Source organism: Anolis sagrei, chromosome 5, assembly GCF_037176765.1.
Source record: "Anolis sagrei isolate rAnoSag1 chromosome 5, rAnoSag1.mat, whole genome shotgun sequence".
Lineage (NCBI taxonomy): Eukaryota > Metazoa > Chordata > Lepidosauria > Squamata > Dactyloidae > Anolis > Anolis sagrei.
In genome coordinates this window covers 157,847,685-157,870,516 of record NC_090025.1, presented here as the reverse complement: position 1 = coordinate 157,870,516, position 22,832 = coordinate 157,847,685, and the positions used below count along the sequence as shown (strand labels likewise).

Sequence of the window (22,832 nt, the reverse complement as noted above, 5' to 3'; positions counted from 1 at the left end):
CAAAATAATGTTGCCAATTGTTTATCAAAACTTTAAAATTCAACTGATGGTATATTTAACCTGAATATCATTACTTTTAAATCAACTATTAGTGTACTGCCACTTAGCCCATATGCGTATGTAGACATTAAACTATGTGTGTTCCAAGACATGCACCTCAATATATTTGGAAATGTTACAAAGGATACTAGATAAGATTATTAAATGTTTGTTTCCTCTGCCATAGCTCCTTATCTTAGTCCAGCAAGTAACTTGAGCTGTGTTACAACCTCTGCAACTACTTGCCTTCACAACACAAAGTCACAAAAATGATATATCCTAACATTTGGTGGAAGATAAAGAAGTACTCTTATAATTTTCTAGGAGAACAACAATCTATATATATAAATCTGTTAGGTTGGTTATACCGGACAGGTAAACTCTAAACCCCCCCAACGAAACTGCACCAAAATTGCCATGGCCCTAGGACAACCCACTCGGTACAAACTAATCCACTCACAATTACAAACAACACAACAACACACTCACAAAGTGGCAAAACAACTGAGCATGCGCACTGCCGCAAAGACCCCAGCGCGCGCGCACACATGGCCGAACGGCCGAACGGCACTTCCCTCCCTCCCTCGCCCAGCACGAACACGTCGCCGCCACAAACACACACACACGCATCGCAACTTCCTCCCACCCCTTCCGGCCCTGAAACACGGCGGTAACAAACCCCCCTGCCTTCCCTGACTCACTCCTTCCTCCTTCCACCCCCTCCGGAAAGACCCGCCCCCTCCCTTCGCCCCACCCCTTCCCTCCGTGACCTTGAGTATGGGAGTTGTAGTTCACCGACATCCAACTTCGCCCCGCCCCCTTCTCGCCCACACATGCACCACGCAACTTCCCCCCTCCCCCTGCTAAGCCCACCCACGCCGCTGCCAAGCCTCGCCCCTTTCTAACCCTGCCACCCTCTTCCCCCAGTCCAAGCCCCGCCACGCCGCTTCCTGCCCTGTCGAAAGCATCTCTCCGCCCCCTCCTTCATCTTACCCTGCCCATGCTGCCTGCACTCCTCCTCCTCCCACCCCACTCTGCCGAAGCCCCACCCACACCCACCGACGCCCCGCCCCTGCACTCCTCCTCCTCCCACTCCCCTCCGCCGAAGCCCCGCCCACACCCACCGATGCCCCGCCCCTGCACTCCTCCTCCTCCCACCCCCCCTCCGCCCAAGCCCTGCCCACACCCACCGACGCCCCGCCCCTGCACTCCTTCTCCTCCCACCCCCCTCCGCCCAAGCCCCGCCCACACCCACCAACGCCCCGCCCCTGCACTCCTCCTCCAACCCCCTCCGCCCAAGCCCCGCCCACACCCACCGACGCCCCGCCCCTGCACTCCTCCTCCTCCCACCCCCCCTCCGCCCAAGCCCCGCCCACACCCACCAACGCCCCGCCCCTGCACTCCTCCTCCAACCCCCTCCGCCCAAGCCCCGCCCACACCCACCGATGCCCCGCCCCTGCACTCCTCCTCCTCCCACCCCCCCTCCGCCCAAGCCCTGCCCACACCCACCGACGCCCCGCCCCTGCACTCCTTCTCCTCCCACCCCCCTCCGCCCAAGCCCCGCCCACACCCACCAACGCCCCGCCCCTGCACTCCTCCTCCAACCCCCTCCGCCCAAGCCCCGCCCACACCCACCGATGCCCCGCCCCTGCACTCCTCCTCCTCCCACCCCCCTCCGCCCAAGCCCCGCCGACACCCACCAACGCCCCGCCCCTGCACTCCTCCTCCAACCCCCTCCGCCCAAGCCCCGCCCACACCCACCGATGCCCCGCCCCTGCACTCCTTCTCCTCCCACCCCCCTCCGCCCAAGCCCCGCCCACACCCACCAACGCCCCGCCCCTGCACTCCTCCTCCAACCCCCTCCGCCCAAGCCCCGCCCACACCCACCGACGCCCCGCCCCTGCACTCCTTCTCCTCCCACCCCCCTCCGCCCAAGCCCCGCCCACACCCACCAACGCCCCGCCCCTGCACTCCTCCTCCAACCCCCTCCGCCCAAGCCCCGCCCACACCCACCGATGCCCCGCCCCTGCACTCCTCCTCCTCCCACCCCCCCTCCGCCCAAGCCCTGCCCACACCCACCGACGCCCCGCCCCTGCACTCCTTCTCCTCCCACCCCCCTCCGCCCAAGCCCCGCCCACACCCACCAACGCCCCGCCCTTGCACTCCTCCTCCAACCCCCTCCGCCCAAGCCCCGCCCACACCCACCGACGCCCCGCCCCTGCACTCCTCCTCCACCCACCCCCCTCCGTTGTAGCTGTTGGGATTTTTAGTTTACCTGTAATCAAAGCATTCTGAATTCCAGCAACGACGGAAATAAACCAAACGTGGCACACAGGACTCCCATGACCCAACAGAAAGAGTGTGAGAGAGAGAAAGAGGGAAAGAGAGAGAGAAAGAGGGGAATGGAAGGAGTGTGAGAGAGAGAAAGAGGGAAAGAGAGAGAAAGAGGGGAAAGGAAGGAGTGTGAGAGAGAAAGAGGGAAAGAGAGAGAGAAAGAGGGGAAAGGAAGGAGTGAGAGAGAGAGAAAGAGGGAAAGAGAGAGAAAGAGGGGAAAGGAAGGAGTGAGAGAGAGAGAAAGAGGGAGAGAGAGAGAGAAAGAGGAGAAAGGAAGGAGTGTGAGAGAGAGAAAGGGGGAAAGAGAGAAAGAGGGGAAAGGAAGGAGTGTGTGAGAGAGAGAGAGGGAAAGAGAGCGAGGGAAGGAAGGAAGAGAGGCCAGGCAGAGAATTCAAAACTCTTACTAAAAGCCACAGCAACGCGTGGCAGGGCACAGCTAGTAACATATATATTCTCAAAGGCCATTCCATTATTTGCAATAAAAATAACTAGCTTTAGCACTAGCCTGCTATGATTCTAGAAATCACGTAACTCGTAGTACTAAGTTTCTTTATATTTCACAGATCAACACCAACACATGGATTTTTATTTTATTCAGGAAGCAGTAGAGGATCATATATTTACCTTATATGAGGAAGTACAACAAGAGCTGCCCAGGGTTGCGAAAGATTACTCAAGTTTCTATTTTCTGGTAAATGAATGCATGACAGAATATAATCCAGCACTGTTTTTTCTTCTTTTTCTTCTGTCTTCTTGCTTCTTAACTGTCTTCCTGATCTAAAACAAAACTAATTTGTGCTGAAACTGACAGGATCATAAATTACATGTACATTTTGCCTCCTTCTTCTAAACTGTAATAATCAGGATGATATTGCCACTTTTGTCCATCATATAAGTGGGCATCCTTGACGCACAAAAGATGCTATGGTTTTCGAACGTAATTAATTTTCAAAGAGGGATCCGGATATTTTTGTTATGTTTCCTCTAGGTTTAGCCTCTTTACATTTCCCATTAATGTTTTCCCTCTTTCAGTTTTCAAATGAAGAGAAATGCTTTCAGAGTTCTCTATTCACATATAGAGATGTTACAAGTACTCAAATACATTTGTGTATCATTTCCTCTCCTACTGATGCTGATGAGGTTATTCTGGAATACATAATCTCTGGACTGCGACTTGAGCTCATTGAAACCCATCAGAAGTCCATCAATCAATAATTGGGAGATGGCTGAACCCGATTCACAGAGGAAAATGGTTGAACCATGTACCATTAGCCAAACCAGGGAAGTAACATAAATAAATTAATGGCTCACATATCTGAATTATAACACTGGATCTACTGGTCCAGCACTAAATATTAATGTATTCCCTTTAAATACTTTATTCTTTAAATAGCTAAATTAGCATATTATAACCCACTCTGCCACTACAAAGTTTATTCCAGCAACACGTTTCTACTTAAAAGCTGTTTCTGAATAATGTGAAGATGTGATTTTAGTATAGCCAAGACCTGAAAACAGGGCAAGGTTCATCTTACATTCTGTCCCTATTATACAGTACACAGATAATGATTAATTCAAGCTTTAGACTCAGGAGATGAAAAAAAAATCACTACCCACACTGAATAAAAGCTTGCTAGATAATTCCTTCAGAAACACAACACTAAATGCCATGCTTACAAATACTATGTGGAACACATACCCTTCCGTTGACTCAATAAAAACAAGGGGATATTTCTCAAATGCCATTGAACCAACTGAGGGTGGTTCTGCTTTCTCTAGGATGAGCTTAGCCAAAAGCGTCAAGGCTTCTTCCTGAACCATAGCATCATTTCCACAAATGCAGGGCTCAATATATGCAAGGAAACTTGGAAGAAATAACTGGGGAGAGATGGAATGAACAATGGAGTATAATTTCTTTCCATTGAAAAGTATAAGATACTCAAGATTTCAGTATCTTATCTACCAGAAAGCTTCTCCCCCCCCCCCCCCCATCCAAATTAATCTGGAAGCAACAGTACACCTAGAATGGAATATACTACAATTCAGTGACACACTAGATCAAAACACAACCTATAAGCAAAAAAGTAAAGCATTGCCTATGTTTCAGATTTCTGTGTAAAATTCCAATTTTCCATTTTTAAACTTTTAAAGGTGTTTTATTTGTGTGTTTTAAACATGTTTAGTGCTGGGTTGCTGTGAGTTTTCCGGGCTGTATGGCCATGCTCCAGAAGCATTCTCTCCTGAAATTTTGCCCACATCGATGGCAGGCATCATCAGTGGTTGTGAGGTCTGTTAGAAACTAGGCAAGTGAAGTGTATATATCCGTGGAATGTCCAGGGTGGGAGATTTCCACAGATTTAGAAACCTCACTTGCCTAGTTTCCAACAGACCCCTCAACCTCTGAGGATGCCTGCCATAAATGAGGGCGAAACTTCAGGAGAGAATTCTTGTGGAACACGGCCATACAGCCCAGAAAACTCACAGCAACCCAGTGATTCCGGCCATGAAAGACTTTGACAACACATGTTAAGTGTTTTAGTTTGATTTCATTATTTAATTAGTTTAATGCTATTGTTGTGATTTGTTTTAATTTAAGCCACCATGAGTCCTGGTTTTTATAAAATATGTAGGGATATATAGTAATAACAACAACATACAAAAACATTCCTGGCACATATATAAACCTCCACAATTCCCATGCTACTTTCTTTAACACTTTTTTTTTCTCCCATGCTCATCTATATTACATTTGTGCCATAACTTTTCTTCATGTTAACTCCAGTATCTGGTATGTCCTCTCTCCAATCATACCAGAAGCCAAATTAAAGATCAGAATTTAAAAAAAAACTGTAGAATGTGTAAAGAATAATGATAATGTCAAATGGTCCCACACATTATTTCCTGTATGAAGCTTCCAGTGGCGCAATGGGTTAAACCCTTGTGCTGGCAGAACCGCTGACTGAAAGGTTGGCGGTTTGAATCCGGGAAACTGGGTGAGCTCCCATCTTTCAGCTCCAGCTTCTCATGAGGGGACATGAGAGAAGCCTCCCACAGGATGGTAAAACATACAGGAGTCCTCTGGGCAATGCCCTTGCAGATGGCCAGTTCTCTCACACCAGAAGCGACTTGCAGTTTCTCAAATCGCTCCTGACATGGATAAAAAAAATCCCTGTATATACTAGATAATATACTGGAAATATATATATATATATATATATATATATATATATATATATATTCATTAGACCTAGATAAGCAATTCTCTCTTTCTGCCTCCCTCTCCATTTGTAATATGGAACAATAACCCTGACATATTTTATAGAACAGTGTAAAGCAGAATGCAATAAATATGCACAAGGCTTCAAAAACATTCTGAAGTGCTTAAATTAATAGAACCAAAAAATTCTAAGAAAGTGTTAAAACCCACACATGATTTCCAATAAGCATTTCAGCTGGCCCTGAGTGAAGTTTGGGTGTTTGGTGAACTACATCTGTATGCTTATTTTGAAGTTCCAAAATGTTAAAATGTCTGACCAAAATACCATTTTGTTTCTTTTCTTTATTTCTTTTTTCTTGGGGGGGGGGGTGAGGAGGAAGGGGATCTATGGCATAAATACCAAGGAAATTGGATTAAATAAGGACATAATGTTTATAACTTTATTGAACATGGAGGGGTTTTCAGAGGTAATATCTGCAGCAGTTCTTCACATTTATTTCAATAATTCAAAACAGAAATTCATGAGAGCATTTAAAAGGTTATAAAAACTTTGCCTACCTTTTCAAACTGTTCCATGAGAAACATAGTTTTAGAAAAATTAAAAACCAAATGTCTTTCAAATCCACTTTGGAAGACCTGTTAAGAAACAAATTAAAAAAACTGGACTCAGTGTACTTGAATGAATCTGTGAATATACTAAGTTGCCTTGTGGTTACATCTCCTTCAACTAAAAGATCTCAAGCAGAGATCTTTTCAATTTTTTAAATCAGCTTATATTCACTAGAAATGCTTAGAACTGAATCTGGTACCAAACTTTCCACTTACACATTTGTACACAATTTATTGGGGGCAAAAACCCAATGAACTCCAAATGAAAACTCTGAAATATTTAACTGGTATGCAATGTGTAAGTTTCTTAAACCACGAATGTACAAACTTTGACCACAGACTTTTTTGGAAAAACATTTACTAATACTATATAGCCCCTAGAACTTCATCTGCTCTTGGAGGAGAATGCTGATGCTATCATTATGGTCTGCTGCATTTCCTTATATTTATAACTGAAATGACTGAAGATTTTCTTTCCTTTTCAAACTGCACAGAGACAGTGACATAGATTGCATCCATTCTGTCTTTAAAAGTGTCATATGTGTATCACCTCCTTAAGACAGAGTATTATTATTATTATTATTATTATTTAATTTATATCTCGTTTTTCTCCCCCATCGGGGATTCAAAGCAGCTAACAACAAAATATAAAACAGACAGAGTACACAAAATGTAACATGACTATCTGTTTAAGAAAAAAATACAAATTTTGGAATCATGCTTTCTGGATATTAACCACATTTAGCATTGTTACCCTACCTTTTCAACTGTTTCTTTGACCAAAGAATCAGGTAATACAATATTTGTATCAAGAAGCAAAACAGAAATAACTTTAAGCAGGGTATTGCAACAGCTTGCTGAGAGATCAGGTGTTTCTATCACTTTGGTTAATGTCTGTGGAATGAAAGAACAAAGAATGATTTTAAAAACTCTTAAGAATGCAATAAAAACAAAAAACAAACGCTGCAGTTTTGGCATGAAGCTTAGGACTTCAATCTAATGCTTTCATTTCCATCATTTTTACATGAATGTTGCACAAGGTTGAAAGAATCAGAGCTTGGAAAAGTTCATTTATGAATTGTCCTATATCATAGCCAGATAGAGGCACATAAACTGCCTTAGGAAAAAAATAAGTGTTGCTCACCTTACACACTTCCTCAGGTTGTGCAACCTTGGAATCATGTCCAAATTCCACTATGGTCAAGTACACTTGCAATATCCTTTCAATCTGGTCAGAAGCTTCACAACAGTTGTCCTGAGTTATTTTTCCTTGGAGCTGGAGAACTGAGTTCTATTAACAATAATTATTATAAAGGTTATCCTTTGCATTATTATTAATATTATAAAGGTTATGCTTTGAATGTGATTTTCCTGCTTCCTGGCAGGAGGTTGGACTAGATGGCCCACGAGGTCTCTTCCAACTCTATGATTCTATGATTATCCAAATAAAATTAAACAAGCCTTAAGAAACCAAACCATGCAGTTTGGCAGCTAATAAGTGTACACTTTCCTTTCCTTTATTTCAGACAAACTATAATTTCTCAAGAAATAAATGCACAAAGAACATACATAATGTCTCTAAAGAAGATTTTATATGTGTATTTAAGTAGTATGTACCAGTAACAACAATAAAGAATTGGGATGAGGCCTTACATCACAAAAGTGGTTACGAGTGCATATTTATATATTTATTTAACCTATTTATATCCCGCCTTTTTTCTACCCCGGAGGGGACTCAAGGCAGCTTCCATATGGCAATTATTCAGTATCTTAAAACACATAGAAATCATTAAGCCTAAAATAAATTAAATGAAAATTCATAAATATTAAGCATTTTAAAATATTGCATTCAATACTTAAATCATGCTATCTAAAAATCATAGTCCAAGGCTGTTCCACAAATTCAAATCTGTTATTGGATTGCGCTATTACATGCGTAACTACATATAATCTCCTGACCTGATTCCCCAGCTCTTTCTTAACATCCAGTACAAAACATTACCATAATTAGAAGGTTAGTAAACAGCAGGTCCATTTGTTTTCCAGGGAACAACTCACCTGCAAACATCTGAAAAACATATCCAAGTTTTCCTTGTAGATGAATCCAGCAGCCGACTGTGCCATATGTTTGCATACTTCTCCAACAGAGATCCACAGGAGTGTAACTTCTGTTTCTGTCACTGGGCCCATCTTTTTTAGAATTAACGTTATAGCCTGTGGAAAGAACAACATATGCCTTTAGTATTATTAAGAACTGATTACATTAAGGCATTTTCTATCTCCAAGAAAACTCATTGTAGCATTATTTATTCATACATAAGATAAGTTTTGAGTAAATATAAACTGTTGCCTCATAAATACATTACAGCTTTCATTGAGTCTTACACATAGCAGTAATGTGATACTATCTACAAGATTTTCACTACATAAATTAAGATAGTTTCCAATAAATAAGTACAAACTGACTGATTTTTTAAAAAATAGACATGAATGCTAGTAAAGAAAATAAAACCCTGAAAAGCTACTTTAAATGAGTGAAATACAAAAGGTTTAGCTACAACTAACTTCTATAAACTCAGCACCATCCAAATATGCTCTTCTGCATACCCAGCATCTCCAGCCAATTAGTCATGCTAATTGAGGCTGATGGGATTATAATCTAACACAATTGGGAAGTACAAGACTGCAAGTCTGTTCTACAATATGCAACTATTCTAATGTACGGGACCTGCACCTACTACCTAGTGGAGCAAGTTAAAGGTTACCTATAATTTCCCCGATTTCCCACACTTGCAATGTTTACCTTTTCTGCACAGGAATGGAACATGTTCCTAACACCTTTGCACATCTCAAAAATTAATTGTCCCACACCTTCCACTTTTTCTGGATGTTCTTCCAGGTCAAGGAACATTAAGTTTAAAAGTGCATCTTGGTCAGAAACCTGTAAGACAAAGTACCAGGGACAAATCTTGCACCTAATTTATTCATCACACATTGAAAGACAATTGAAGGTATGTGTTGATCCTCTTTCCTTTCAAAATGAAACTCCCATTTGTCTGTTGCCATGACAATGCATACAACTAACTAAAGAAAGCAAGATTTCAAGTGTCATAGCTTACTGATTATGTAACTGTCTTTTCTGTCTTCTCAGAGCAGGGATATGGTTTTCCCCCCCAAAGGTCTATGTACTTTCATGTAATTTAGAATAACTGGTATAAATAGTACATTCAAACACATTCAAAGCTTTATGTTGAAAGTATTTCATTGGAATACATACTTTCAAGAAAAAATGATTGTACTTCAAAGAACACTATTTTTACCTAAGACAGCAATTCCTGTTTTATATCAACTGCATAGTTTTCTTTTGCTAAAGTGTAACTACGATACTTTCACTTTCATTCAGGGATTGCTTAGTATTTCCAGTTGAGAAAAACCGATTTTGTATAACTAGCTAAACATTTTATTTCACAATGGAAAATGATGGAAATCAATGGGCACAGGTAAATTACTGTATTTCTATGTCTGACTTATTGAGAAACAAGAAAAAGAAACAATCTCGGTAGTATGTTCAATTATTAGACATTCAACAGATATATAAACCCCATTTTCCTAGTTTCCAGCAGACCTCACAACCTCTGAGGATGCCTGCCATAGATACAAGCGAAACGTCAGGAGGATTCGTTCTAGCTCTACTCATTTTTAACAGCTAAACAGAAGAATCCTATCTAGTAACCTTTGCTATTTAGCTGCTTTTTATAAGCTCCACCTGAGGAATGGGCATCATCCATGTCTCAACTTGGCTACTTGGTATAACTAGTCTGTTTTCAGTCTTGCCTGCAATTTCCATAATCCTTTTTCCTTACTCCTCCCACTAAGGGTTTCATGGTAGACACTTTGAGAACATTGTCTTCAAGGTGTGTACAATCACAGATTAAACATAATTTTCTTTACCATACTATTTCAGTATGATGTTATGAGGGTGATAAAAATCCTTGGTTGAAATCTTAACACAGGAACAAATATACTAGATGGATTTAGATACGCTTCACTGCCCTTTGCTCTACAGCTATAATTATCATAAAGATATAATTATTGAGTTTTCATTATTACCAACATCTTGCACCAGTGACTACCCGCACACTGAAATTAAAGAGATAGATACCTTCCTCATGAGGAAGGTGAAGCTTTCTGCTGCAAAGTTCCTGATGTGCTGCTTATGGTGGGCCAACAGTTTGCTGTATAATCTGTAAATGAAACATTCAACATATTTCTATTAATAATAAATAATAAAAAACCTTTATTTTTACCCAGCCACCATCTCTCATAGGGACCTGTGGCGGCTTACAAAATAGCACACAAAGATGCCATACATAAAATACATAATACATAAAATAAGATACATAAAAATGAAAACAATAATACATTACATAAAGCAGTTATTTTCTTTACCATACTATTTCAGTATGATGTTATGAGGGTGATAAAACAACCTATATTTAAAATAGACTCAGTTAAAGATCCATGTAATCAATATAGCAGCCCAGCTGAATGCACAGAATGTAGAGTCTGTTGATTTTGTTCTGTTGAGAACAAAAGGCAGACAGAGCCAAATTACACTTTCATCAATGCTTTTGGAATCTAAAGAAAGTAAGTTATTGTGATGCATGTTTATTTTGACTAAACAGGGTGGTGGATTCATAGTAAAAGAACAGCTTTGCATGTTAAGAGCAGATGGTTCCAGCTTAAATATGGTTCATGTCCAGGCTATCCGAAGGACCATACTCCCCATTATTAGGAAATACAAAAAATAGTATGAGAATTGAAGTCAGATTTTAAGTCAGTAAGAAAACTGAACTTGTGTCTTGTTTAAGATAGAGAACCAATGCAGTTACATTTCTTTGCAAACATGTGGAACTTAAATGCATATAGTCATAAAAGATAAAGATAAAGGTTTCCCCTTGACATTAAGTCTAGTCATTTCTGACTGGAGGGTGGGGTTCATCTCCATTTCTAAGGCAAAGAGCCAGCGTTGTCCATAGACACCTCTTAGGTCACGTGGCTGGCATGACTGCATGGAGCGCCGTTACCTTCCCACAGAAATGGTACCTATTAATCCACTCACATTTTCATGTTTTCAAACTGCTAGGTTGGCGGGAACATATAGTCATAAAAATGATTTAATCGCTGTATCACGCAGACACATTTGAATTAACCGCCAATCAAGCCTGGTCATTTATTTCACTTTTTATCACAAAAAAATGGCTCTCCCCAAATGAGATTTCCCCAATTGATGAAATTTCTGTATTAAATCCTCCATTTATTGCTTTAGATTGATTAATAAGACTTACCCATAAATACTGGATATGTCCTTCACCATTAGCCGCCATAAGTATTTGTAAAGGTAAGAAAGAGAGGTGAAAGCCCATTCTAGTAGCTCTGTGTCCTGAGTATCCAACAGTTTGGTAATGGACAGGAAAAAGTCTTGAAAATGAGGATAGAAATCCGTCTGGAGATCACGAGCCAACTGCACTACCAAGCTATCAAGGAAATGTTGAAAGAAGCACACTGTAATTTAAACACACACTTCAATAGCAATTACAATTATCTCTGGCAAAATGTTTTGCTGTCTTATGATTCACCTGCATTTTATAGCATTTCTGTATTCCAGCAGTACTGATAGCTTAATATACAGTATTCCTAAAATCAATTGCAAATGACACAATCCCAAAACAGTCCTGAAAGTATAACTACTACAATTCTGAATGTACAAATTAGAAACAGTAAAAGATAAATAAAAAATTACCAAAAACAATAGACTCATGGAATGGGCAGCAAAATTACTAGATCAACACAATTGCTGGAAAACATATTTAGGCACAACAGTGATGCAGGCCCTCTGTTAATACATAATGCACAACTTTTTTTCAAATGAAACAATGCAGAGACAACAATCAACCCTGTCTGTTAATTATTACATCAAATAAAACATCTTTATGGTTATTAAAAAATAACAACCAAGGATCATGAAGATATTTACAATGCCATGGTGGCACCAGGAAAATTTGCATTAATGTGGATATGTCCTAGCCATAGAAACATTGTAAAAATATTTGGAGTTATTTAAAGTTCTCTACAGATCCATAAGCAACATCCTATGACATATCCCCATATCATGAAAGCAGTTTTCTTTTTCCATTAGGGGACAGAAGGAAAAAAGTGCCCTACTGGCCTTCTTTTGTCCCTTCACAGAAAATATATTTCAGATGACAATGGTATATACTTACTCCAAAAGGGGTTGAAAAGCAAGACTGTTTTGCACTTGCAGATGGGTTTTCAAGCTCTGCACAATGTCATTCTGATAGTATACCAGCTGGTTGAAAGACTGGCATTTGTTGACAACTTGTCTATAGAATGTAACTGTTTAAAACAAATATTGAAAACATTTTATAAGGAAATCTTAATAATGTTGGGGAATTCCAGAGATATCTTCCTGTCTCTGATCAAACTCAAACAGTGTAGTTGTATACATTTCAATTGGGTCAGGTCTCACTGGTTTCAGAGATGTTCACCAAGTATCATCATCATCATCATCATCATGTGTATTCCCCTCCACAAGGACACTCATAGCAGTGTGTATGTTTGGATTGTAAAATTCATTTTAAAAAAGCTACCACCAGAGTATAATAAGAGTTAGCATACATTCCTTTCTTCCTGATCACTCAAGTACAAAGGCTTCCAATTTTAAAAGTTTACAGTCATCAGATAACTTCTGTGTGTGTGTGTGTGTGTGTGTGTGTGTGTGTGTGTCAGGAGCAACTTGAGAAATGGCAAGTCGCTTCTAGTATGAGAGAATTGGTGTCTACAAGGACGTTGCCAAGGTGGCTAAACATAGAAAATGGGATAAAATCCTGGTAAGCAAGTCCTTTACTCATGAAATTGAAGTTTGTCCATGAAAGAAAGAAAAAATACACTGTTTCAGTGACAAGAAGAAACAACAGCTGAAGTCTTGTGAAGAAAGCAAAAGAATATGAATGCTGTTAATACTTTTTCAACACATAGACTTTTAATAGATAATGTAAACTCACTGCTAATGATAGTACTCAGATGTGTACCTCTTGATCAAATATGAAACGCCAGTTTTGGGATTTAAGAAAATGATCACAGCCATCTCATAGACAGTTGCAATAGAGGCAACAAAGCAATAGGATAATGCCAACCTAAATTGAAGGGCGTGTTTTCTAAGGAAAAGTGGAGAATAAATTTTGGGTTGCCCTACTGTGAAAAGAATACAATTCACTTCCAAGCACCTGTGTTCCAGCAATATTATGATCACAAGACCTTCAGCAAATCACCACCATTTTGTTCCATTTTGTGCCAACAACTGAATGAACTGTCAAGGTCAACATGTGGTACTCTTGCAATGATCTGGAGATATCTAATCTCCATGTAGCAGAAATGTCATCATAGAATTTTCACGGCTAAAGATATTCCATAGAGGGTTATTTGTGCTTCTTTCTGCAAAGTACTGTCCATTAAAGTTAATCAGGGTGTCACGGCCATTGCCTCCGACAGAACCTCTGCCAATGTCACCTCTCACTACTGCTGTGACCCAGTAAGGGTTCATTCAGCACATTACTCTGGAACAAATCTCATTATGCTCAATGTGAGTTATGCCTGCATATGTGTACACAGAATTGCAATCTCTTTATTTCCCCACCTTGTCTCATTTACATAGACTTATCCTGAAGTCTTTGTGCAATCTAATACTACAAGAATGATGTGGGAATTGCTTCCTAGGAAAAGGAGATTCCAAGTTCACTCAGTTAATTGTGAGGGTGTCACTTTTCCTTGAGCTACACCCAGCTGCTTAAAAGGTTAAAGACACCAGGGCATCAAAGCCCTACCTACCCACCTATCTATCATTATTTCTAGTCCATTTTTCTCCCCACAGGGACTCCAGGTGGCTTACAACACCATGACACAACCCAATACATTTAAAAACATGGCAAATAGAACAATTAAAAACACTTAAATATTTGTGTGATGAATACAAGTTACAATACAGTGAAGATACAATAAAAATACTCATACAATTAAAATTATATTTAAAACTAAATATCTATACATGCACACACAAACAACTTAAGTAATCTCGCTTTGGAAACAAAGTGCCACACCTTCAAATTTCACACTTGCACTTTGTAAGAAGGACAATCTTGTGCAAGAAAACATAACTGACTGGATTAACTAGTATGGATATACAGGCAGTCCCCAAGTTATGAATAAGATAGGTTTTGTAGGCTAGTTCTTAACTTGATTTTGGATGTAGGTCAGAACAAGTAAATTGTTTAAGTGTAACTCCAGCCATACCCACACACAGTGTGTGAGAATGTGTTTTGAATAGGATAGGGAAGGGTTAATACCCCCATGGTGTTTGTTTTGCTGTCTGTGCTCATGGTCAGAAGATTTCACCTCACTTTCTGTCCCTTTGATAACTGGATTTTGAAAAAAAAAAGCTTGGCTTGTTGTGGGAACAAGGATTGGTGCTAAGCTTCAGCTGAGACACCGCTTCCCCATTATAACTCTTTCAGGGGTGAATTTCCCCTCCTTGGGGTAGAGTTCTCTCACTTCCTATTGTCTCAGTGCCATTCATAACTATGAGTTGTTTCTGTAAGATGTTCATAACTGTGCCTGTACAGAACTTAGCTAATAAATGATATGGAGATTCTCACCCCCAATTGCTCCAGAAGGCCAGATCCAAACCAACTGATTTAATAGCTGTTTATTGAGATAGAAACATTGGAAACAACTTATTGCTATGAATTCTTCCACAGCAGAGGAAACAGTACTGAAAGATGAGGTAACTGCATTTGTTGAAGTTATTCTACAGAGGCTGGATGGAAGAGTAGTGTAGCAGTGGATTTCCAGAAGTGGATGTTTGGAATTGAGGGTGGCAGAGATAGGGGTGGAGGGAGACTATATAGTTTCAAGTTCATCCCACCTCAGTGGCTGCATATATAGAGAGTAAGCTAATATTATGCTAATCTTGCTCCACTGGCTTAAACATCATTGTAAATCCCACCATATCTGCATGATACTCTTAATCCTATGATGTCATTTTCCATGCTATCATACTGATTCAGCAGTTAGTCTGTTCCTATCAGAAGCAGGTGATAGTAAATCCAGTGCTCATTATATTCATGTTACATATGATTAATTACTATGTATATAATATACTGTGCTCAAGGTGCTTACACATTTATAATATTAACAGTAATATTATAATATTATATAATAATATTATATAATAATATTAACAGTAATACAGTACCTAAAATTAAGCAAGTTGTTTTGACAATCAACTTCCATAATGCATCCTACCACTTCTACTCTTTACACTAAATGTCATACAAAAATTGCCACAAGAAAAGCACATTTTTGGACACATTTGATACTCCTTGTTCCTCTAATTACATACTTACAGCTAACTCAGCTGCAAATTCTTAGTCTCAACATGTGTTTATAACCTTACAATATAGCAAATACAACTACAAAATAATATGAAAGAATACCAAAATGCCGCGTGAGGTTCAGCTCTCTCCATTTTTCAAGTCCTTCATGAAAATATGTTTCAACCTCCTAGCAAAATTAAGAATGTATATATTTGTCAGTGCACATATAAAGCATAAATAAAATTAAAGTAATAAAACATTTGTAAAAATACAGTTGTAGTAGAAAGTCAATGTTTCTTCCTCACTTTATTTATCTTAGAATTACCCATCTGTAAACTGAAAATAGCTGCTTAATCACCTGATGGCAATAAAAGGGGAATACATCAAAGATGCATGGTGATACTGCTGCTATGTTACAATACAAAGAAGAAGCATGGAATTTAAGAACTCTTGGATGAATGTTTCAGCATGTTCATGGGATAATAAATAGGGCTGGGAATTGTAAGAGTCATATCAGATACTGGCATTATAGAGCAACTGCAATGCTTTTATAGATGACTATCACAATGATACTGCTGACATGCTCAGATGAGACAGACACCGTACTGGTTGCTAAATATCCAAACTATGTGTAGAGCAAGTGAAAGCAACCATCAAGCCAATGTAGTGGAGTCAGTCCACACATTGTTAACAGATATCTGAACCATCAGTGAGGAAATTAACATATCTTAGATGCACAAGACATTTTATGAGCTTTACTTAGAAGACAGTAACAAAAATTCAAGACAACTACATTGTCCTTACCTCAGCATAGCTCCCTGTCCTGTCAATACGGTGAATTATATCAATGTTTACATTGTTGAGGCGTTCTGAGAAGGTAAGAAACTGAGGGAGAAACAGAAGTTGCTTTAGTTTTTTCAACAATCTTTGTCATGTTGTACTTAAAAGAAAGCTAACAAATAAGCATGCAATTGTATTATTACGGGTAATTGTGCCATTTAAAATGATGGTTCATAATAATATAGTGTTCATAAGTCAACATGGTCTATAGAATTATATTATATCAGTTTTCCAGGACTGACATGTATCTAAAGAATTGCTTTTCTATACAAGTCAAAATCTTCCAGATTCAAAATTATGATTTACTATCATGTTTACAGTGGGCTATAAGGAGAAGGCATATATCTCAATCCACCAACCACTGTTAACTCTAGTTTAGACCGACACATTGGAAAGCGTTTTACATCTCAAATCAGAATATTAATTTGTAGTAACAGCCTAGACAACTTATTCTCAAGTTATACTCATATGATGAAGTGATGAAAGGAAGGATATTGACAGACCCAAACTAGTGCCCTGGAACAATTTACTGCAGGACAATCCCATACAGATAATAACAGAACACCACTATTTATTACTAACAAAAATAATTGTATTGTAGCCTAATGCAATAGCATTTCTCTCACCCAGGCTCTAGCTCAGAGATTCCCAAACTTATTTGGCCTACAGATCCATTTTTAGAAAAAAAAATTACTCAGTACCCCCCTTAGAAATCTATTTTCTTTAAGCAAACAAAACAGAAAGATGCATCACAAATTTTCATCTTTTTACGTGTCTACATTTCTATCTATATTGTACAATAGGGTAAAGAAAGATGTTGGAAATAAGTCACCTTATAGCTTGAAATTATAAAATTATTTATCAAAATCAACCATAATAACATTCACTATTCCACTATTATCTCTGCAACAACCATGGTCTCCAGCTTTCACCAGAACTCCCCTGGATTCCTCAGAGGCACAATGGGTTAAACCTTTATGCTGGCAGGACAGCTGATCAAAAGGTCGGTGGTTTGAATCCGGGAAGTGGGGTGAGCTCCCGTCTCTCAGTTCCAGCTTCTCATGCAGGGACATGAGAGAAGCCTCCCACAGGATGGTAAAACATCTGGGTGTCCCCTGGGCAACATCCTTGTAGACAGCCAATTTTCTCACACCAGAAGCAACTAGCAATTTCTCAAGTTGCTCCTGACACGCAAAAAAAAAACCCTGCAACCCAGACTACTACTGCCCCCTCCCAAGATTGTTCCAGGACCCCCCAGGGGGAATTATCACCTACTTCAATGCTCTAGCTGATAGATTGGTAAAGCCTTTACAGATTGCAAGAAAATGGAACACTCACTAGCAACAACATATCTCATCATAGATATGTGGCAGACCCAGCTCCAATTCTGTCCCAATGTCTACTCTGCAAACGACACTACACAACTTAACAATGTCATCCAGAACATTAGTTTCATCATATGCCCATTTAATTTCCAGAGGGATATCTGAACATCTACCAGCCATGCTTCTTACAGTTTGTACAATAAAAACATACAAGTTTAATCACAGAACAAACCAATACCTATGTGATGTCAGAAATGCTTCATCCATAAATTTCAAAGAACAGATTACAAAACAACTGATCAGCATTCACTCAAGCTCTTATTTCATGTCCAAGAATATAAGCTTCTTATATATGTCTCCATTCATTAATATATAAATATACATCTTACAAATATTTTTATTAATGACCAATGTTGTCATAATTGTCCATTTTTGTGTTTTCTTCATGTTTATTCTTTCTGGCTGTTTATTACAGTTCCTTACTGACAAAAATCCATAAAAAGATAAACCTTCTGTACTTCTTTAATTCCTATACTGTATAAACATTACTAAAATGGGATGTGTCTTACAACTGCAGGTTTATCTTATGTATTTTTGTTGGTGATAGTGGTACTGAAATTAGAGTGCATCTTACAATTGATGGTGTCTTACACTTGAAGAAATATGGTGCATCACTTTGAACTTCCATAGGTCAGACACTTTCTAATCACAATACGGTCTGAAGTCAAAGGTAAACTCATGTTCAAGTCTGACTTATGTGCACATCTCTTCTTTGGACATAGAAATGGCTATTCAAAATTCTCCTGAACCCCTGCAGCGGTCAAGCCAGGGAAAGTCTAGTGATGATAATGTATGGTGAGGAGGGGATGAAAGTGGAAGGGAAATCTGCAAAAGTAGTTCCTCAGAGAAGGGATAACAGGAGGTGCTCCCTCTATGAGAGCAATCCTATTTCCTTCCTTCCTTCGATCCCATCCTGTTGGTGGCGCAGTGGGTTAAAGCTCTGTGCCGGCAGGACTGAAGACCAACAGGTCACAGGTTCGAATCCGGGGAGAGGTGGATGAGCTCCCTCTATCAGCTCCAGCTCCTCATGCGAGGACATGAGAGAAGCCTCCCACAAGGATGATAAAAAAATAAAATCATCCGGGCATCCCCTGGGCAATGTCCTTGCAGGCGGCCAATTCTCTCACAACAGGACTGACTTGCAGTTTCTCAGGTCGCTCCTGACACGACAAAAAAAAAATCCTGTTGGCCAACATCTAAATTGCCTTCTAGGGCTTTCATTTCCATCACTTCCTACACACATTCAATTAAATGTATCCACCATCTCTGATAAGATGATACAATTGATGTCAGAGTGTCTCACTGCCTTCCAAAGATTAAGCCAGACAGGTGGTGTTGCTATGACAGATTTCTCTCACTGAAATGTCAACTCAGGATGCAGATACACTGAAGAGTTAATGCAATTCAATACTGTAACTTCCACGGCTCAATGCTAAGGAATTCTGGGACTTGTTGTTCAGTGACACACCAGTAATATTGACAGAAAATTGTAAGGGCCTTGTATAACTACAACACCTTTGACTGTGAAGCATTGAGCCATGACAGTTAAAGTGGTATCAAATTGTATAAATTCTACAGTGTAGATCAGACATGGGCAAACTTTGGCTCTCCAGCTGTTTAGGACTGCCAACTCCCATAATTCCTAACAGACTAACAGATGTTAGGAATTGTGGGAGCTGAAGTCCAAAACCCCTGGGGGAGCGAAGTTTGCTCATGCCTGGTGTAGATGCAGTCTCAAAAGTTATATCTTCAAACAAAATGTTTATAGTTCTGCTGGTTGCTCACATATATACTGTTTTCACGTTGCTTTGTGTTGGTGCCTTACATTTACAGCTGGCCCTCTGTATCCACTGATCCAATCATCCATGATTTGATAATACTCACAGAGGAAAACTGCAAAAAGTAAAGCTTGATTTTGCAATTTTATATAAGGGACAATCTTTTATTATGCAAGACGTATATAAGGTGACTTAAACATCAGTGTATTCTCATACCTTTGGGGGATCTTGCAGAGAAACCTCAAAGTATAGTAAGTGTCCACTGTGCACTGTTGATGTGCCTTGGAACTAACTGCAGTATTTTTCACATGAAATAGAAATATCAACATACTCCACATAACGTTACTGTTTTATTTCCTTTCCTCCTAATTTGATTCGGTTCCAAGTACATTTCTAGAGAGACTGAGGCCCCTTCCACACAGCTGAATAAAACCCCACATTTTCTGCTTTGAACTGGTATAAACTTGGCTGTGGGACCAAGCTTTCAGGACAGGGCAATGAAGTGACAATGGGAAAGATGACAGGGCAAATTGGATTTGATGCGGATGGCTAGGACGGTTTTAAATTGTGCTATTTTAAATGGTGTATTTTAATATTTAGATAATTTTTTTAATGTTTATGTATTGTATCCAGGCATTGAATGTTTGCCATGTATATGTTGTGCTCCGCTCTGAGTCCCCTTCGGGGTGAGAAGGGTGGAATATAAGTGTTTTAAATAAATAAATAAATGGCAGTGTGGACTCAGGGCCATATGACCCAGAATATCAAATCAGAAGTGCAAATCGCTGCCCGGTGGTGCAGTGGGTTAAACCACTGAGCTGCTAAGCTTATTGACTGAAAGGTCACAGGGAGCGGCGTGAGCTTCCGCTGTCAGCCCCAGCTGACAGTTTTCAAACCTAGCAGTTTGAAAACATGCAAATATGAGTAGATAAATAGGTACCGCTCTGGCAGGAAGGTAATGGCACTCCATGCAGTCATGCTGGTCACATAACCTTTGAGGTGTCTATGGACAATGCCAGCTCTTCGGCTTAGAAATGGAGATGAGCACCAGAGTCGGACACGACTGGACTTAATGTCAGGGGGAAACCTTTACCTTTACCTATCAAATCAGAAAATCCCACAATATCTGCTTTGAACTGGGTTATCTGAGTCCACACCGCCATATACCCCAGTTCAAAGCAGATAATGTGGGATTTTATTCAGCTGTGTGGAAGGGGTCCAATAATCCAGCTCAAAGCAGATATTGTGGGATTTTCTGCCTTGATATTCTGGGTTATATGGCTGTGTGGAAGGGCCCTGATACCTAACTTCGCAAAGACACTATTTGAGTTGTCGAAGGCTTTCATGCCCGGAATCACTGGGTTGTTGTAGGTTTTTTCGGGCTGTATGGCCATGGTCTAGAGGCATTTTCTCTCCTGACGTTTCGCCTGCACTTACCTCTGAGGATGCTTGCCAAAGTGCAGGCGAAACGTCAGGAGAGAATGCCTCTAGACCATGGCCATACAGCCCGAAAAAACCTACAACAACACACTATTTGAGGTTTGAAAAGCCCTTTACGTTGGACCAAGGCTGCATCTACACTGAAGAATAAATGCTGGTTGGCACCACTTCAGCTGCCTGTGCTATGGAATCATGGGAGTTGCAGTTTCACAAGGTCTTTCACCTTCTCTGCACAACTACAACTCCAGGACCGCACAGCATTGAGTCACGGCTGTTAAAGCGGGACCAAACTGCGTTAACTCTACAGTGTAGAAGTGCTACCCCGCTCTTACTTACCCTGTGAGTGTTTTCGGACTTGTGAGAGGAGGATTTGGTCTTCATATTGCTAAAGATGGGAAAGTAACACGCTTTCCTTTGAACGAGGCAAGCGCTGCGTTCAGCCAATAAGGCAAATGATCAAACGGGTGCCCCAAACACACGTGTGCCTCCATCAGCTGGGGGCCGCCATCTTGGCTGAAGGATGCTGGGAGAGGAGCATCACGTGATTTGCCAGCCGGGCTTAGGGGCGGGGCTCCAGAGAAAGTGAAAGCATGACTTTGAGAAGTGGGAAGTTGCTCTTTCTGATTGAGTTTTCCTATGTGTAGGCTCTCGCTGGCCGCAAGATCCAGCCAAGCAAAACCAGAGGAGAAAAATAACTGCTTTCAACCAAAAGAAAAAACCTTGGAGTTGCAGGGCAGTTCTTTTGGGATCCTTACCCTTTCTGGAATCCCTGTGCTAATCATGTTTGGGGGTATTACATCTTAGGGTGCACCTACACTGTTAGAATTTCCCTGGCATGGTTCAATGCTATGGAATCATCCTCCAGTAAAATATTCCATAACTAGCTGCCCCCTGCCACACGTTGCTGTGGCCCAGTCTGGTGATCTCGAAAATAAAGCAATGAGAAAGTGTTGGTTTCTAATATATGTAATTTCTTTATGAGGGTAAACAGTACTTGTTTCTTTGTCAGTGTTGATGTAGAGATTGTCTGGTTTATCTACTTTGGAACATGGAACATATTATTGTCCTTCACTAGGGGTCCCTTTCAGACATGTGCCTTTCATCTCAAGAACAGAAGCATCCCGAGCTCTGAAGATCACCTGGGAAGGAATCCCACTGGAGCATTGCAGCGCACCCAAATACCTGGGAGTCACTCTGGACCGTGCTCTTACCTACAAGAAGCACTGCCTGAACATCAAGCAAAAAGTGGGTGCTAGAAACAATATCATACGAAAGCTGATTGGCACAACCTGGGGATCACAACCAGATACAGTGAAGACATCTGCCCTTGTGCTGTGCTACTCTGCTGCTGAGTATGCATGCCCAGTGTGGAACACATCTCACCACACTAAAAAAGTAGATGTGGCTTTTAATGAGACATGCCGCATTATCACGGGGTGTCTGCGCCCTACACCACTGGAGAAATTACACTGCTTAGCCGGCATTGCACCACCTGACATCCGCCGGGAAGTAGCAGCCAATAGTGAAAGGACCAAGGCAGAGACATCTCCAGCTCATCCCCTGTTTGGGTATCAGCCAGCACGTCAACAACTTAAATCTAGACATAGTTTTCTAAGATCAACAGAGACACTTGCTGGAACACCTCAGCAAGCGAGAGTCCAAAAGTGGCAGGCTCAAACCCAAAGCCTCAATCAATGGCTGATACCAAATGAGAGACTCCCCCTTGGGCACACAGAGG

General features: G+C 40.6%; 1 protein-coding gene across 1 annotated transcript in view; it reads right to left on the bottom strand.

Moving 5' to 3' along the window:
* The window catches only part of UTP20 (UTP20 small subunit processome component), an 84,558-nt gene extending 62,946 nt beyond the window's left edge, over positions 1-21,612 (bottom strand). Inside the window, exons 1-13 of the mRNA XM_060777234.2 lie at positions 21,431-21,612; positions 16,456-16,536; positions 15,772-15,838; positions 12,484-12,616; positions 11,548-11,736; positions 10,362-10,443; positions 9,003-9,140; positions 8,258-8,413; positions 7,344-7,490; positions 6,959-7,093; positions 6,149-6,226; positions 4,073-4,251; positions 2,998-3,150 (exon numbers count right to left, since the gene is read on the bottom strand). Of these exons, the coding sequence (XP_060633217.2) occupies positions 2,998-3,150; positions 4,073-4,251; positions 6,149-6,226; positions 6,959-7,093; positions 7,344-7,490; positions 8,258-8,413; positions 9,003-9,140; positions 10,362-10,443; positions 11,548-11,736; positions 12,484-12,616; positions 15,772-15,838; positions 16,456-16,536; positions 21,431-21,475 (1,583 nt within the window). The 5' untranslated portion in view covers positions 21,476-21,612. The remainder of the gene's footprint in view (positions 1-2,997; positions 3,151-4,072; positions 4,252-6,148; positions 6,227-6,958; positions 7,094-7,343; positions 7,491-8,257; positions 8,414-9,002; positions 9,141-10,361; positions 10,444-11,547; positions 11,737-12,483; positions 12,617-15,771; positions 15,839-16,455; positions 16,537-21,430) is intronic.
* Between the last annotated feature and the right edge of the window lie 1,220 nt (positions 21,613-22,832).